Raw genomic sequence first — 16,257 nt, forward strand, 5'->3', positions numbered from 1 at the left:
GCGACGGGCGGTCGGTGGAGGGAAGTGGTGGTGGGTTTGGATTTAGGAGCAAGGTAAAACTGGAAAAATAGGATGTATTAAGAGTAGGATAAATAATTCTAGAGGGTGAGGAGTGATTATTTTATCCTCGTTAATAAAACTTAATCATTCATAAGAGGGATTGACTTGGTTAAATAATCACTCGTACTAAACAAGAGATAAGGTGAGTTAAAAATTCATAAACACACCTTATCACCGCCTATCAAACACTGCCTTAATGCAAAAAGTTTGGGATTGATGCCGACAATTCTTGTCATGATATTTAAACTATGATTGGTAATATCACAAACATGATATCCAAAATACACAAAACATGGTTCTACATGTGATAGTCTTGAAATACACGTTCTCTGGGATTTTGATCGTTAAAGATTGGGACAATTGCATTGATTTTAGTTTGGTATACAAGTTTTTCTGTTGTTTTGCTCATTTATTTTGCTAAATTTTAATTTTAGTCGTTATATTTGTTGTTTTTTAATTATAAATTTGATTATTTTTCCAACATAACATTGATGCGACACATACATATTGATTTTCTAACATGGATATATCGTTTATGTACATAGTGTCAAACAGTACTCAATAAAAATGACTAAATTTGTCAAAAAATGAAGATAAAGGCAATTTTAAGAATATATATAAAGAGTGCAAATTGCAACGAGATAAACATACATTATAAAATTTTCAATTTTTCCTCATAATTTATGTGGTCGATAGCAAACTTAATGTGATACTATGTCCAAGAATGAATGAGACTCAAAAATTAAACCGTGTATATATGAGATTGTACAATTGACGAAGACTTAAAAGATTTGATAGATACTAGTCACATCAACAAGGTGCATTTCTTTTCGAGAGTTCATCATTTAAAAACTCCAAAGTTAAAGGTGATTGACTTGATGCAATTCTGATATGGGTGAACCACTGAAAAGTTTATTGTGAATGTGAGTGAGAATATAAGCACGCTATATAAAGCCTTGTGTTGGTACAGTGAGGACAATCGTCGAATCTAGGACGTTACATAGTGATATCAAACATGGTCACCAACAAAAACATTGAGAAATAAATGCTATATGTGTAGGGAAACATGCTATGTTGCGTGGGGTTGAATATGCGGAAGTAAAGTGTTACACGCATTGGAGCCAAACCCGTAAGAGACACTTTTTGAACTTGTATGAGCCACCTCTAAATTCTCGACTCTTGTGGATTGATGAGATACACGCGACTAATATAGGGCGTTACATAGTGATATCAGATACGGTCACCAGAAAAAACACTGAGAAATAAATACTATGCAGGGAAACGTGTTACGTGGCGTGGGAGTGAATGCGGAGTAAAGTATTACACGCACTGGATCCAAACTCGCAGAAGCCACATCTTGAACACGTAGGAGTCACGTCTAGATTCTCTACGCTTGTGGATTGATGAGATAGATGTGACGTTTCTGAAGGAATGATGATTGTGATACCCCATCTAAGAAAGAATGAAAACGAGATTCAAAGACTTTGCATGTAACTCACATGAATCATATCAACAAGGTGCATCTTCTTTTCAGCAACTCACAACTTAAAAACTACAAAGTTAAACGTGCTTGACTTGGAGCCATTTTGAGATTAGTAACCCTAGGAAAATTTCTCAAAATGCGTGTGAGTGTGAGTGAAAACATAAGCAGATTGAAAAAGATCATGTTCATACAGTAAGGACAATAATCGATCTAAGGCGTTACACTTAAATTAAAAGATATTTATTCACAACCAGTAATCGATTATGCTTAAAAATGAGATAAATAAGCGATACTATATCTGAAATACTTTTTAGCGAATCACTTCTCAATTGCTGATTCCATTTATACATTGTTACTCATTATGTCACTGAGGTTTTTGTCATTCGCAATAGCTATAAAACATTCACAATCGTGAAGCTTTAAAAATCACCATTCACTAACTTGAACAAATATATATGTTTTATGTGTTAATATGATAATTCATTCAAAAAAAAAAAAAAAAAAAAGAAGACGNTTTCATGCGAAATTATCAAAAATTATTGGGCAAAAAGTAAAATAAGTGTCGTGGTCCATATATATATATTCCCCCACAAGGAATGCCAGCCTTGTAATTGATCACCAACCACCAAAATGCTTGTTGCCAGCCTCAAGTTAATTGAAATGCATGGTGTCGGAGTTTGAGAAATTTTTTGGTCACACAGGAGGACCCCTACATCAAGTAATGGACGTGGGTATTCATTCATAAATATATGATAAGAGACATCAACAAATTAAAGGGATGCACTTAAATTGTCCATTCGAATTTCCAAGCGTTTGGATCTAGCTAGTGCACAACACCCCACCGATTGGATCAAGTGAACCTGAGGTCTATATGATCCAACGATTTTATTGTGCACAACGCCTCAGTTTCTTCAACATTTTATCCCCAATCAAATCTTTGTTTCTAATTTTCAATATCGTTCCAAATTCTTTTCCTTCAATTTGTTACTAATCGAAGGCTAGAGGCAGATTTAATTAAAAGTTTAGAGCACGGTCCATCAGATGATTAATGAATATTTTTGAGCACGAATGAATTTGGGCTAGCTCAGTCATTTTCTCAGGCCCGCCCTTGATTATAGGCTTACTTCTCAACTCTATCAGATACAATTCGCAAAATACTATATAATTCAATTAGATTCCTTGTTTCCAATATCTATTTGAATCTCCATATATGTATGTACCCCACGATGACTTGTTCGATCGGAGTAGGAATCGAAATCAGACTGCTCTCTAAAAACAAGACCAGATCGGCAAAAATTGGAGCAAGATCAAGCATGTTCCTTTTAGAGTCGTTACGGACAAGACAGATTAATAATTCAAAAATAGAAGTTGAACTGAGGAATATTAGAGATTTGGTAGAAAAAAACAGGAATTTTCTCACCCAACATCGGATAGAGTAATGTAACAGGAGGCACGAACAATTATTGATCATCTTTTCTTTTGATACTCCACTACGTACGTACAACATTAGTTGCCTTTGATTGAACAACGTCCAAACAACTAGTGGGAAATCTGAGAAGAGAAAATTCAAAGATAGTGTTCAAATCAATCTCGTACGCTTGTTTTAATGTAATAATATCGTGCTCCAGTGTACATGCACTAAATGAGTTTCTCCATCTCCTCACACATTTAATTTGTTATTTCATAAAAATCATTTTTGAGGGCGTAAAGCGATTTCCCACTTCATTATATTTCTTGTTAAATACACTCAACTTCTTATCGTCGTGGCACAAATTTAAACTATACAAAAATTTCACTTGGAACGATCGACCATTATATATATCCCCACCCATTATTAATGCATTGAGTTTCAGAAACTACTGTAGCAAAGTAAAACCGACCAGCCAATTAAATCCTCATTCTATATGTTCCCACTGAAAATATATCCCATGATCTCCGGCATACATCTCACATGGTGTTGTCTATATCAATGCTATTCCATGCAAGATGGCATCTAGAATTGCTGAACATTAATATATNTTGACTAATTTAACTCAAATTGCTTCCTCTTACTGATAGAGGACAATAACCACTTGTTGAACCAACTGCGCACTGATATTCTTTGTACGACGATCGATTTTGAGGCTTTCGGATTCTATCAATATTCTATACATTAATGTAGAAATAAAGAAAAATGGTCATTTTGAACGCGGAATATAGAATATATAACTTGATCAGTTATGACTCCATGCATAATATAGTATGATTATCGATTAGCTAGCAAGGATGGATGAGTAACAGATGAATTACGTACGTATAGCGAGCTAGGGTCATTTAATTAATAGCAACATGAAATAAATAATGCAAGTTGTTAGGCTTAGTTTCAACCGCACCAAACCTTTCATGTCTAATTTAAGAAGTAAACTCATGGAGAAGAAATTTCTGATCGTGATGGAAAAGGAAAATCACTTGTTTTGCAAACAAAATAAAAGTGGGATGAGTTGCGAAATTTACTAGTGAAAATCCAATTAATAATCTAGAAATCTCTGTACTTTTGCATTTGAAATTATAAAAAAATTTAGCAAGCTAGAACACTATACGAAAATTCAAGGAGTACCATAAAAAAATTGGCAAGCGGGGGAAGTGTCCAATTGTACGTTTCTTGGATACAATTTACTTTAATGATTTTCATAGAAGGTTTCAAATTTAAATGTATAGGGGCTATTTTGCACATTAATGTTATTCCGTAGCTGGTTTTAACAAATAAAAAAAATACGAGGGTGGTTTTGCAATTTACCCATAATAAAGTAGGAAATGTAGTTAATGAATTAATTGGGAAAGAAAAGCAGCACCTTTGTATGGGGTTTGTGCCTAATGGGATTGTGCAGAATAAGGGGAAAAATGATGTTGATTGGTTGTACATTAATTTGTAATAATCTTTTTTCATTAAAGAAAAGTCTGCTTTATTTTTAACAAATATATAATAAGTCTTGTTTTTTTTTTTCTTTCAAAATTTATTAAATAAATTCTCATTTGTATTTTACCAAAATATTCAGCTTTAATAAATTCTCATTTGTATTTTACCAAAATATTCAGCTTTATCATCTCCCAAAAATCTATTAAATTGTCTTCTCATGCCCAATTTCAAACTTTGGTTGGAAATATATATGTTGATAGTGAAGCATATCTATACAATATATTAAGTTTGGGCCTAATAGAGACAAAATGGGACATCAAATTTCTCTTCCAACTTTGATCAATATTACAATTTTTTTTAAATTTCAACAAACACTTTTTTTTAATTTTTTTTTAGAATTTCATCAATTCAAATAGTACTTTAGTCCTTCGATAATTTGTCATATTTCATTTTAGCCCCTCATTAATTATAAAAAAACTATACACACACGCACCACGTGTGCAGAGTAACTAGTATAAATAGAGGGGAGGCACATGATCAAAAAGGGAACTTTCTCTTCTCTATTTTTTTTCACTTTTCCCCACAATTTTTTGGTCAGGCTTGTTTTCCTTATCTCATCACAATTGAAGTCCAATTCTTTTCATCTTTAAGCATTGTCAACATCAAATTTCAGCCCTACAACCCACAATATACATGTTGAAAAAGATAAAATTTAGCCCTTTTTTTCCCTCCTTCGGCTCCCACCACCTACATGTTTTTGCAATAAGTATAATATATCAATACACCATAATTAAATCACAAAAATTTTTGCTCTACTGATATTTTATATATATCACTCATGAAAAAATGTTATTTTTTATGTCAAAATTATTGGTTATTATTCTAAATATCTGCAGAATTAACACTTCTCGCATATAAAGATAAACTGACATCGTCTCATAAGAGACTTATTATAATTAAATATCGTGACATTAAAATTTTCAATTATGTGATTAAGACTGCAATCCTACCTCCATAAAAGCAAATTAGGCTATGAATTTAATTCAGATGTCATATATTTATTACAATGATAAATGTTGGCATGGGCTTGCATTAATATTTTTATTATCAAGATGTTTTTTAAATCTAAAAGTGCAATCAAAAAAGAAAAGTAAAAATAAATAAATAGGTTATCGTAAGGAAGAAAAACTTCAAATGCATATATATACACACACACACCCCAATCTTTCTACATTACTTATAGTGCACATCACAATTTTCTAAAACTCCATATATATATCCTAATTGAAACCCCAAAAATCGATCAACTAACATAATTAGAAATCCTTCCAAATATGCCACAAATTTGTTCAAGCCCGTTCCACAAAATGGCAAACCATTCCTTATTTTCCCACCTCCAAATAACTAACGCAAAAAAGAAATCAACAAAATCCTCCACCACCGGCAGCGGTGGCGGCCTTTTCCGCATGTTCAAACTCCTCCCCATGCTAACCACCGGCTGCAAGATGGTGGCCCTGCTTGGGAACCGCCACCGCAAACCGTTCCTAACCGATAAAGCCACAACCGGGACCCTATTCGGATACCGCAAAGGAAGACTCAACCTTGCCATACCAGAAGACCCTCATAAAATGCCAATCTTCGTGATAGAACTCCCCGTATCAACCTCCGCATTCCACAAGGAAATGGCATCGGATATTCTACGTATCACAGTAGCTCGAAAGTGATACGAAAACCCACAAGAAGAAGCTCACGGAGGAGTTCGTGTGGGCCGTGTACTGTAATGGCAGGAAAAGTGGGTACTCTATAAGGAGGACGAATACGGGTGATGAAGAAGGTCATGTCATGAAGCTTTTGAAGGGAGTTTCAATGGGGGCCGGAGTGTTGCCTGGTTTGTATTCTGAGAAGGAAAATGGAGACGGAAATTTGAGTTATATCCGGGCAAGATTTGATAGGGTTGTTGGATCCAAGGATTCTGAATCCTTTTACATGATTAATCCGGATGGTGGAACAGCTCAAGAACTTAGTATTTTCTTTGTCAGATCCCATAAAAAGCTTATGTAATTAATTTTTTCGATTTTTGGGGGTTATCTAATTCTTCAGTGAGTGATTGTCTTATAATTTGGATTGGTGATATATATATTGTGATTCCTACCTTACCTAAGAGTTCAAAGAAATGGAATATAATTTGTTCTTTCTATTACTTTACTATCATTTTTTTTTAAAATTTAGGCTTAGTTTGGTATAAGTTTTGCCTTCCCTTTTTCTTCAAATCAATATTTAAAAACCATGCACATGCATGGTTTTGAATTTTTGTTTTCTATCAATGTTAGATTTTACTTTATCTCAAGAAAATACACCTGATATTAAATCTTTGATTTATCTATTAAAATACTTCATAATTAACTTTTAAATTTGGGAAATTGAAATACAGATAAAAATGTGTCTTTTTGTAAGATCTAAGGTTTCGAGTAATATTCAGATAGTTTTTCTTTACCGCTGTAACGGGTCAGACCCGATCCAACTATAATACGTTTAAACCGCCGATGTGTTTTCCAGAATCGGGCTGAGACAAACATGCAAGTAAGCTGAAATTTACGAAAGTTGCTTCATAATGTTCCTAGCTTCTGCGAGCATATTTGCTTGAGAGACACTTGTTGCCCACACATTCTGCAGTCCAGGCATTGTCATGTCCTGTTCACACAGGCGTTCCTCCAACTGTCTTCTAGCACTTGGATCCATGAGGTTTCCCACAACAGTCTGCAGACAAAAATAAACGAAATTCTTAAGGTATTCAAATCTGAAGATAAACCAAAATTGCTGGTCTTGGAAGTGTAAATACATTGAATGGACAAGATTTGGAAAAACGGCACACAGAACAGAATGACAAAAGTGGGGAATATGTAGCTTGAGTTGGCTACAGTTTACCCAGAATTTGCTGAAACAAGCATTGCCAATCAAGCTTCTCAGGAGATAATCATCAGAGCTGTTTATTAATGTGTTCGAGTCAAAAGAAAATGTCAGGTCTTGACAAGAGGAATCTAGCATTGCTCCGTAGTTTTTTGCCACAATTCTCTGATGCTGCTTTAATATTTGCTTTAGGCGACCCATTGTCGAGATACAAGGAAGCCATGGTCCAGTCTGAGATTTGGCTACTGTTTCTGCAGAAGAAATGTTATGTGAGAATTCTTCAGAATCCAACCCAAGTAAGGTCGCAGCCTTCTCAGAGTCGGCCCAGCAACAGCAGGAGGACGACCCATCATCTACATAAAGAAAACAAATAAAGTACTCAGACAAAACTTTTGTATTCTTTCATCGTCAAATAAACACAATTGTTTCAACATCAATGGCAAATGATTCAATATTCAATCCTATTACGCAAACAGGCCCATAGTTCGTATTTCAAATAACAATTTTGAACAAAACATTAACTATTTCACAATCAACATCCATTACTAACATAATAGGACAGAATATAAACACCTAAGACAAAACCAGCGAATGGGATTTGAACAACTGAAAGTGTGGACCTAACGCCTGATTGCAATTGAGTTATATTTCTGTTCTTCTCCAGCACAACAACATAAACAGCCACAACCTGTCTCATCAAACAAACAACAGATACAAGGGAGTTAAGTTCCTAATTAAAAACTGATTTAATGATGAGCATGTTAATGGAACAAACAATGCATGGAAAACCACAAGAAAATTGGGCTTTGATCATATATGAAAAATTTCCATATAACATATTACCCTGCAACAAAATTGCATCGGTTTAGGCTCCGATGATTGCAGCACCTCAGATATTAGAGCTGCAGGAGCCAAAGTTGGAATTGCGACTGGTGTATGGTTCAATTCATCACTGTGCTGTTCATTCACCAAGCTAACATAGTGAATTGTGATGAACGATACAGGCATCATCATGTACTTGTTTTGCCCACTGCCAAAAAGAAAACGTATTTGTGTGGTTACATATCATGAAAAGGCATTACTTGATGCATTAACAAACAAACACATTCTTAAATCACTGTGTAATATTCAGGCACATACATAAATAGGCCATTTGATTTCCATGAGAAACATTACTTCGATATACCATGCATGAAAAGATAAAAGAGAATGTCATTAAGATGGTTCTCTAACACTTTGGACAAAAAGAAACTGGTCCATGCAGGAATTAAATGAAAAACATACGAGACAGTGTCAAGTACTTCATGAAATTTAGAGAGAGTGGGAGGAGATACAAACAACCAAAAAAGGAAGAAAGAGATCAAATTAACCTAGCAAATAGTTATCGAGCTTCACTAAGTAACCAAATAATAAAAGAAACTTTAATTTGAAATATAGAGAAGAGAGAATCATTAGCTGATCTCTGGAGTTTGAACAAAACTTGCAGGATAACAATAATTAGTACATTCGATTGCAAGAGCACTGTTATGTTTGTGTGATTTTTGATTTAACTAAGGTAACATCTACATGCTGTGTGACACAGACACAGACACAGACAATACATACCTTAATCGAAGAATTCTGTGAAATGTCACATAGGTGTCTCGCCCTAATCCAATAGGATAAGCTTGTTTATTTACATTGCCGATTATTCTGATCTAGAAAAAGATTTTAATCCGTCAGAAAAAGAAAACTGTGCATTATTTAATACAATGCATAAATAAGGGTCAAGAATAATTACTATGTGACCATCCACTAAAACATGGACACAAAAATAGCCACTTCCTTGGAGAAACATTGGCAGACCTTCGCCGTCCTGAACAAGAGTTGATTGCTCAGGAGTTGAAATTCGATTGTAGTCATGAAATGCCGTTACAAGACCCTGTAATGTTATAAGGTTTCCCTCGGGCAATCGATGATCAGGATATGTACCTCCTGCGGATTGTTTTAGTGCATCAAGTTTGGTACCACCAGAGTCCTGATTGTCTAATTCTTCCATAGAAGAACACAATGTGTTGATAAGATTCTCGAGTAAATTCAAAGCACCGGTGGGAACAATTATCCTGATATTTGTATTCTCTATACCATCATTGTTAATTGGACGGGTGACTTTAATTTCATGGCATCCATTGTCTGTTGACACATCACTGCTAAAATGTTTTCTCGAACCATCCTTGATCTCATTCAAGAATCGTTCTTGACCCAAATTCCGTGACGAATAGAGAAAAGATGCTTTTGAAGTTTGAAGACTATCTATAGTTGAGAACACAAAACTCTGAAAACGCATTCCAGCATTGATGAATACTTTAGCAGGACGGATTTGAGAATGCCTCTTAGCAAAGCATATCATATCTTTCTCCTCATGTTTGACCAGGTAATAGCTACCGATTCTTAATGCCTGCCAACCCAACACATGCTTATATTTAGCGAAAAAATTAGCAATATCTTATCTTGGACTGTGAAAGTAATTATGACATACCTCAAAGACACAAAAACTCTCTGAATTGAATTCCAGCAAAACGGTGCTCTTTTGGGGTTTGCAGCAAGGAACAATCTTATTATCTGCATCTGTGTATTGCAAAGTACCCTTGCGATGATAATTCACACTACTATTAGAAATCAAACATGACAATTCTATTGGGAGATTCGAAATACAACTGCAATTTTCAGTGCGACAGCTGATATAAGAATCACAGGGATCTGGAAAATGGCCAAATGATCCATTTCCAATGGCATCTGATCTAATATTTGATGCGTCAATTACAGATCGGTCAAATTTACATCTCTTATGAACAAAAACTTTCTCAGATCTAGTGAATTTTTCAAGAGAATCTCCCAGATGGTCCAAAGAAAGCAGAGTGACATCTGATTCTTTATTTTTCTCAGCAACAAGTAAATCCCAAGGCAGGACTATGGCCTGAGCAAACATGGCTGATTTTTTCGCTTGACCAAGTTGAAACTAAAAATGGAAACAAGTAAAAATCAAAGGCACACTTGAAAGTAAGAAGTACAAGCCAACTTAAAATTTACATTAGTATGTATCTTTGGAATGAACTATACAACCATACCATTTGCTGAACGGGAAATTTATGTGTCAATAAAAGCAAGTGAAACTTCCCACTTTCATGCTCCTGCAAGTTTCTCTTGTGATCGCATAGTAGAGACCATGGATTAAGATTGGAATCTTCACTACTTGGCTTCAGATAAATACAAGGGGACAATTTCATCCTTCTAGGTAGTGAAGCATTATCAAAGATACTTCGGCAGGATAATAACTGTTCTCGGTGCAAATCCAATCGGACCAGTTTTCCAGGTTTGCCTTCAATAATTATGATAAAATCTTTTGCCTGGAATCACGAAGGTATGATTGCATGGTACACAAAGCAGAAAAACAACACTACAAATAAGTTGCCGTAAATCTACTAAAAAGTCTACAAGGTAGGTAACAAGGATGTATTTAAAGCCCAACCTCTAAAATCCTATCAATGTCCCACACTACTGAAAGCACTGGAAGGTCAAGTACGACATCCATGCCACCAGTTGCATCAACAAGTTGCAATCTTCCAGAAGACAAAGAGACCTGAAAAAAAAAACTCATCAAAAAAGATAAATAAAATAACATTGGACTTTATTTAATGGGAATCATAGATTAAGTGACTGCATTTGTCTATTTTATATTGATGGCAATGCTTAAATGGAGCTGTACATAAATCAAATATGTTGCAATCATGATAAATATAACTATATAAGAATGTCACATGCCAATTGCCACTTAGAAAGATAGAGATCCAATCACTACGACCTTTAGAGTTCCAACTACAAGCACACCAATGTCTTCTGTGTATATTACTTTTCTGATTGATTGTGCATAAAATCTGCCACCGCAAGATACAGTCTTTTTCGGACAGATACTACCAGAAAAATCATCACCGCCGCTCCAGTCACCAAGAATTTTCTTCCATGAGGCCTCACAATAAGAGATTAAATGACCAATAGGAAGCAACTGAAAATAATTGTTGAGCCAAATATTCATTGCTAATTAAAAACCCAGTGTTAATATGTCAAGAAAAATTTAATAATAGCAACTGGAGACCAAGAAGGTTAACATCAGAAACTAACCACTATGGACTCACCAGTCTCAATTGATAATGAACTTCATGGTCAACAGGACACAAACTAAGTTTGCAGAATTCCAAAAGGACACCACGCTGTCAAAGAGAAATTAGCATGTGATGGTGACGGCAAACTAAATAAGGAATAATTTTGATAGCACCAAAAGGAATTTTACCCGAACATGAATAACTGATAGAGGCAAATGTGAAAGAGCATATTTTTGAGCCAGTCCCTCCTTCTGGAATCGCCTTGTAATAATTTCCATAGATTTATTTTTTGAGGGAAAGGGAAAAAAATTTGAGAGGTAACTTAAAATTTGAAAAATGTGAGTAAACATATTACATGTTTCGATCCCAAGATCTCCATATCAGAAAAAATCCCAGTAAACTTCTTTCTAAAACATGAGATGACAAGCAATACCCTGTAGCTCAGAATGGAAAAATAAGAGTCGATTAAGAACATCAAATAGTAAAACACAGCTGCCCGGATATTTTGTACCATAGTCTAGTTGAGTACGGCAGACAGTCTATGAACTTTCGAAGAAGACTCTGGGAGTGTGATTTCAAATAGAATCTGCAGCACATATAGCCCCACATGCATTAGATAAAACTAGTGGATTGAAATTTCATAGGATTGAAATAGTTTATAGGAGTTCTACCCAGTATCCAGTGGAGAAAATGACTTCAAATTTACACTAGTTCTACAGCATGCACCAAGTATCAACATTTTTCCCCATGAAAATTTTGGATCAACAACATGAACATTTTCCAAAGTCACCTAAAAAAGCAATCAATTATAAGATATTAAACCAAACTGAAATCTATCACTGTACTCCATCAAAATAAATACATATTCCACCTTCCACAAAAAATCTGTTATCCAAGATTAATTTTAAGTTTGACACGATAAAATGCGCAGAGTAACTACTTCACATACAATTGCTCCAACTCTCAGACTGTGTGGTATAGTGAGCTGCTGATCTGTTAACAGTAGCATGACATCGCGATCCAACTCAGCAACCATTCCCTTCATGTAAACACCCGTAACAATTCCAGTATAGCTACCATATTCGCCTTTCCCTCTGGTATCATAGTTGTGAATAAATGTTCTCTTTTTATACAACTTGGGGATATGGAAGGACACTTCATTTGTAGTCAAATACATCAAAACCGACTTTTCTTTCCCAATAAAGACCATTTTTTTCTTCAAGTTTGATAGTAAAACAACGTCACCTATCAATCTGGAGATAACAGGATGCCAGGACGAGCTCGATCCACAAAAATATACAATCTCTCTTTTGCTAAAGCAATGACCCTTAACATTTTCTCCACACCAACCATTCAATTCTGACATAAAAAATTTAGAACTGCAGAATTTACATTCACAGACAAAAACACTTACAAGAAAACCACATAAAGTTTGCGGAACACTTTCGTCATTTGCACAAGGAACAACATATACAGGACTTATTGAATTTATCCTTCCAAATATCAAATACTTAACCTTAGGACTTACTTTACAGTCACCGAAATTTAAACAGAACGAACTAAAACCCACAAAGGAACAAACATTCTCACTGCATGATTGCAAAAAATCCCATGTAAGAATCTCCAAGAAACCACCTTTACCACTCCGACTTTCAGATTTTAACGATGGGAAAAAATTCCAAGAAAGGACCCGAATACTTGTACCAATCATTTTCGGGTCAAAATCCAAAATATCACAGCAAACAGAACCGGAATCATCTGAGAACTGAAAACAACTGCATTTAATTATAGAGCAGTCAGTAGCATAGGAGGGCAGTGTTAATGTTCCGATAAGCTTGGCCTTGTAATCCAAGGGTTTTAATGTATCGGGAACGGGGTTTTGACAAAAGGGTGCCTGACGGCGGTTCTTATCGAAATTTCGGTGGGGTTTTGAAGTGGAGACATGACGACTTGGATTGAGAGACGAAGCCGCGGTGTGGGGACGAGCCCGTTGAATTAGGTCAGAAATTTTCAAGAGAATCGTTGTATCTTCTTCCACCGATCCAAAATCATTATGTGTCCCCATTGGGAAGGCGGGAAGAGATCGCGATGTTTGTCCAAAGGAGAAGGCGGGGTGGTGGTGTCTGGGCCTCATTTACCGTTCATATATTATTATTTTTAACATTTAAAAAATATCATGATTTTTATTAATTGAAACTTTCCGTAGCAAAAGTATTAATTTATATTTTATTGCACCAAAACCCTATGAAAATATTGAAAATACTAACTTCTCTCTTATCAAAATTAAATAGGAATTTTAGACATTCATTTTTTTTAAAAAAAAGTTATAGAAACATCTTTTATATAAGTTGAAAATCTAACAAATTGGAAAGAATACTCAAGTTGCTATAAGTTATATGTCAACCCGGTTATACTAATTCGGACGTTATCAACAATAGGCAGCAGCGTCAACGTCGATTTAGGCCTGAAATATGACTTGATTCAAATTGAGTTTGCTTTGTAACCGTTTAGCACACTTGTCAATTTGATCACTGGTTTATGAGATTTTATCAAAATATTCAACTTACCAGATTTTTAGCTAGTGGAGAGCGTGTTCGTGCAATTTTTATAGAACATTAAGATCTAAGATGTCTATTTAATTCTCGCACGAGAGAAGTGTCATTTTTTATATTTTGAAAAAAAAGGGTTTGATGAAAAAAAACTAAATTAATTAATAATTATCTATTAATTTTTTGTGGACCTATTCATAAATAACGCAGTGATGTTTATTTTTATTAATAGCATGTACGCATGTAATTCTAATCCCCAAATTTTTGTGTAATTTTTTTTAGGATAAAACCGATATATTCAAATATTATAAATAAAGTCACTTCTTACAAATAAGCTTAAATAAAAAGGACTACAATCATTGTAATCAACATCCACCAAATTTCTAAGAACAAATGATGCAAGTTCATGAGCTGCTTTGTTCGCGGAACGTCGACAAAAAGTGATGGTGAGTCCAGATGTTTGCAGCATTAGTCTTCTAATAAAAGAGATAATGAAATCTTCAGGTGCAAAAGCATTAGGATGACAAATAGATTCAACTACTTAAGAGCATCAGTTTCTAAAATGACATTTGTCCACCGGAGATAATAGGCTAAAATAATACCTTCTCGAACAACAAATAACTCAGCCAGGTAAGGTGTTAAAACACCCTCAAGACAGCCTGCACGAGCCATTAAGACCATACCTTTATCATCTCGAATAATCATCCCTACACCGAAAAAATCGGAATCATCAAAGACGGCAGCATCCACATTTATCTTAAAACTCCCAACTTGTGGTGCATTCCAATGAATCAAATGAGGTTCATTAATGGTAATGTTGATTCTGACAGGTTTAGAAGTTAAGAATTGAGCCCAAATATTACCCGCATGAGACACCACTTCTCTACCATGCATTGACCGACCTTCGAAAACCCATTGATTTCTGGCAAGCCAAATGCTCCACGATATCATTGCAAAACATCACACATCGTCACATGTGCCGTTCAAAATTGTCCAACACCAAAGTTCCATAAAATTTTGTCCCCGAAACCTGAATAACACAGGCCATAAAGCCGATTCAGACCACACATCCTTCGCCCAAGGACAGTGCCATAAAACATGGAAGCTATTCTCATTAGACAAATTACAACGAGGGCACAAAGGATCAACCTGGACTTCTCTCGAAGCTAAGTGATGACGAGATGGAATTATAGCGTGTATAGCTTTCCATAGAAAGATCTTAATCTTGTTCTGGATATTAAGATGTCATAGCCTTTTGAAGAATCTTTCATCTCAAGTTTTGATTCCATGAATTGAGTTGTAAGCAATTTGAAGTGTAGGTAATAACTCAATCTTTTAACAATTATGTCGTACTTAGTGTTCTAAATTGTGAAAGTTGTTTGTTCGAGTGTTCCATGCTTGTGTTCTATTTGACTTTTCAGTCTATATTTTCTAAAGATCGATTGAAAGAATGTCTTATCTTTTAGTTGCACATTTATTTTATATTGATGAATTTATTTTCTTGTTAAACAATAACAATAACTATAATAATAAAATTTAAATAAATTTTATTATTATAGTTGGAGAATAACGTATTGAAGTACAGCAATCATGTATGTAAAATCAATACCTCCCTCCATATGATGTTGTAGGCATGTCAACCTCTTGTTCACCGTTTATGCTTATGGATATTTGCATCACGCCATTGCCTTTTCTTAAATATGTATAAGGTGTAATTTAATATTTGCACATCTCAAATTTATCGTTTCTAGGTTAGGGTCGCAATGGTAAATTACATCGTTCAACATGCTGCTGGTATCAACGATACCTTTTACTTTTTTTGTAACTTTTGGGACACAAAAATATCTAATCAGTTCCATTTGGTACTAACTGGATTTTCTTGATGAAATAATTTGAATTAGTGAGAAGACGAAAATTAACATCAGGGAATTGAGTATTTTTGCCTTGATCACCGGACCTTGTAATCAAAATTTAGAAGTAAATGGTCACTATATTTTGACCAAAGTGTTGGTGTGGATAAAATTGTTCCCATGTCACTCCTTTTGGTCGTCTTCTGTCCGCTGCATATTAGCAATACCAGTTTTCATCTACTTTAGCCAATATGTTTCAGTACTCATTAGAGCTTGAGAGCAACTTTTTATTCAATTTCTGCTAATATACTTTGATTAAATTCTTGACGGCTATTGAATGCCTCACAGCTCTGGAACCTTCAAGAACGAAGCA

The 16,257-nt window shown here is 34.9% G+C and overlaps 2 protein-coding genes across 4 annotated transcripts; one reads left to right on the top strand and one right to left on the bottom strand.

The window, feature by feature from the left end:
- The first annotated feature begins 5,694 nt into the window (after positions 1–5,694).
- On the top strand, positions 5,695–6,639 carry LOC140972414 (protein MIZU-KUSSEI 1-like). The gene is given in 2 exon segments (XM_073434851.1): positions 5,695–6,148; positions 6,150–6,639. Coding segments are annotated over 2 exon segments (726 nt in total). The 5' UTR covers positions 5,695–5,773; the 3' UTR covers positions 6,501–6,639.
- Positions 6,640–6,849: 210 nt separating this feature from the next.
- On the bottom strand, positions 6,850–13,597 carry LOC140974570 (CST complex subunit CTC1). 3 transcript variants are annotated; one of them, XM_073438126.1, is made up of 16 exons: positions 12,435–13,597; positions 12,157–12,275; positions 11,997–12,071; positions 11,841–11,919; positions 11,674–11,736; positions 11,519–11,593; positions 11,188–11,388; positions 10,855–10,965; positions 10,454–10,732; positions 9,865–10,344; positions 9,127–9,783; positions 8,952–9,043; positions 8,190–8,376; positions 7,920–8,034; positions 7,365–7,699; positions 6,850–7,196 (listed from the first exon to the last, which is right to left on the bottom strand). In XM_073438126.1, exons 1-16 carry the CDS (start codon positions 13,548–13,550, stop codon positions 7,032–7,034), a joined length of 4,149 nt encoding a protein of 1,382 aa, XP_073294227.1. In that variant the 5' UTR covers positions 13,551–13,597; the 3' UTR covers positions 6,850–7,031. The 3 variants fall into 3 exon arrangements, with proteins under 3 accessions (XP_073294227.1, XP_073294229.1, XP_073294230.1); XM_073438128.1 differs by having other exon boundaries at positions 7,279–7,699; XM_073438129.1 differs by lacking the exon at positions 6,850–7,196 and having other exon boundaries at positions 7,556–7,699; positions 7,967–8,034.
- Positions 13,598–16,257: the final 2,660 nt, after the last annotated feature.

The sequence above is a fragment of the Primulina huaijiensis genome, chromosome 3 (assembly GCF_012295235.1).
Source record: "Primulina huaijiensis isolate GDHJ02 chromosome 3, ASM1229523v2, whole genome shotgun sequence".
NCBI lineage: Eukaryota > Viridiplantae > Streptophyta > Magnoliopsida > Lamiales > Gesneriaceae > Primulina > Primulina huaijiensis.

Excerpts from the sequence above, each read along its gene's own strand:
- LOC140974570 (XM_073438126.1), bottom strand. The coding sequence starts at position 13,550 with ATGGGGACACATAATGATTTTGGATCGGTGGAAGAAGATACAACGATT. Across the intron at positions 10,733-10,854 it reads ACATTGATAGGATTTTAGAG|GCAAAAGATTTTATCATAAT; the intron begins GTTGGGCTTTAA and ends TCGTGATTCCAG. Across the intron at positions 8,377-8,951 it reads CACAGAATTCTTCGATTAAG|TGGGCAAAACAAGTACATGA; the intron begins GTATGTATTGTC and ends TCTTTTTGGCAG.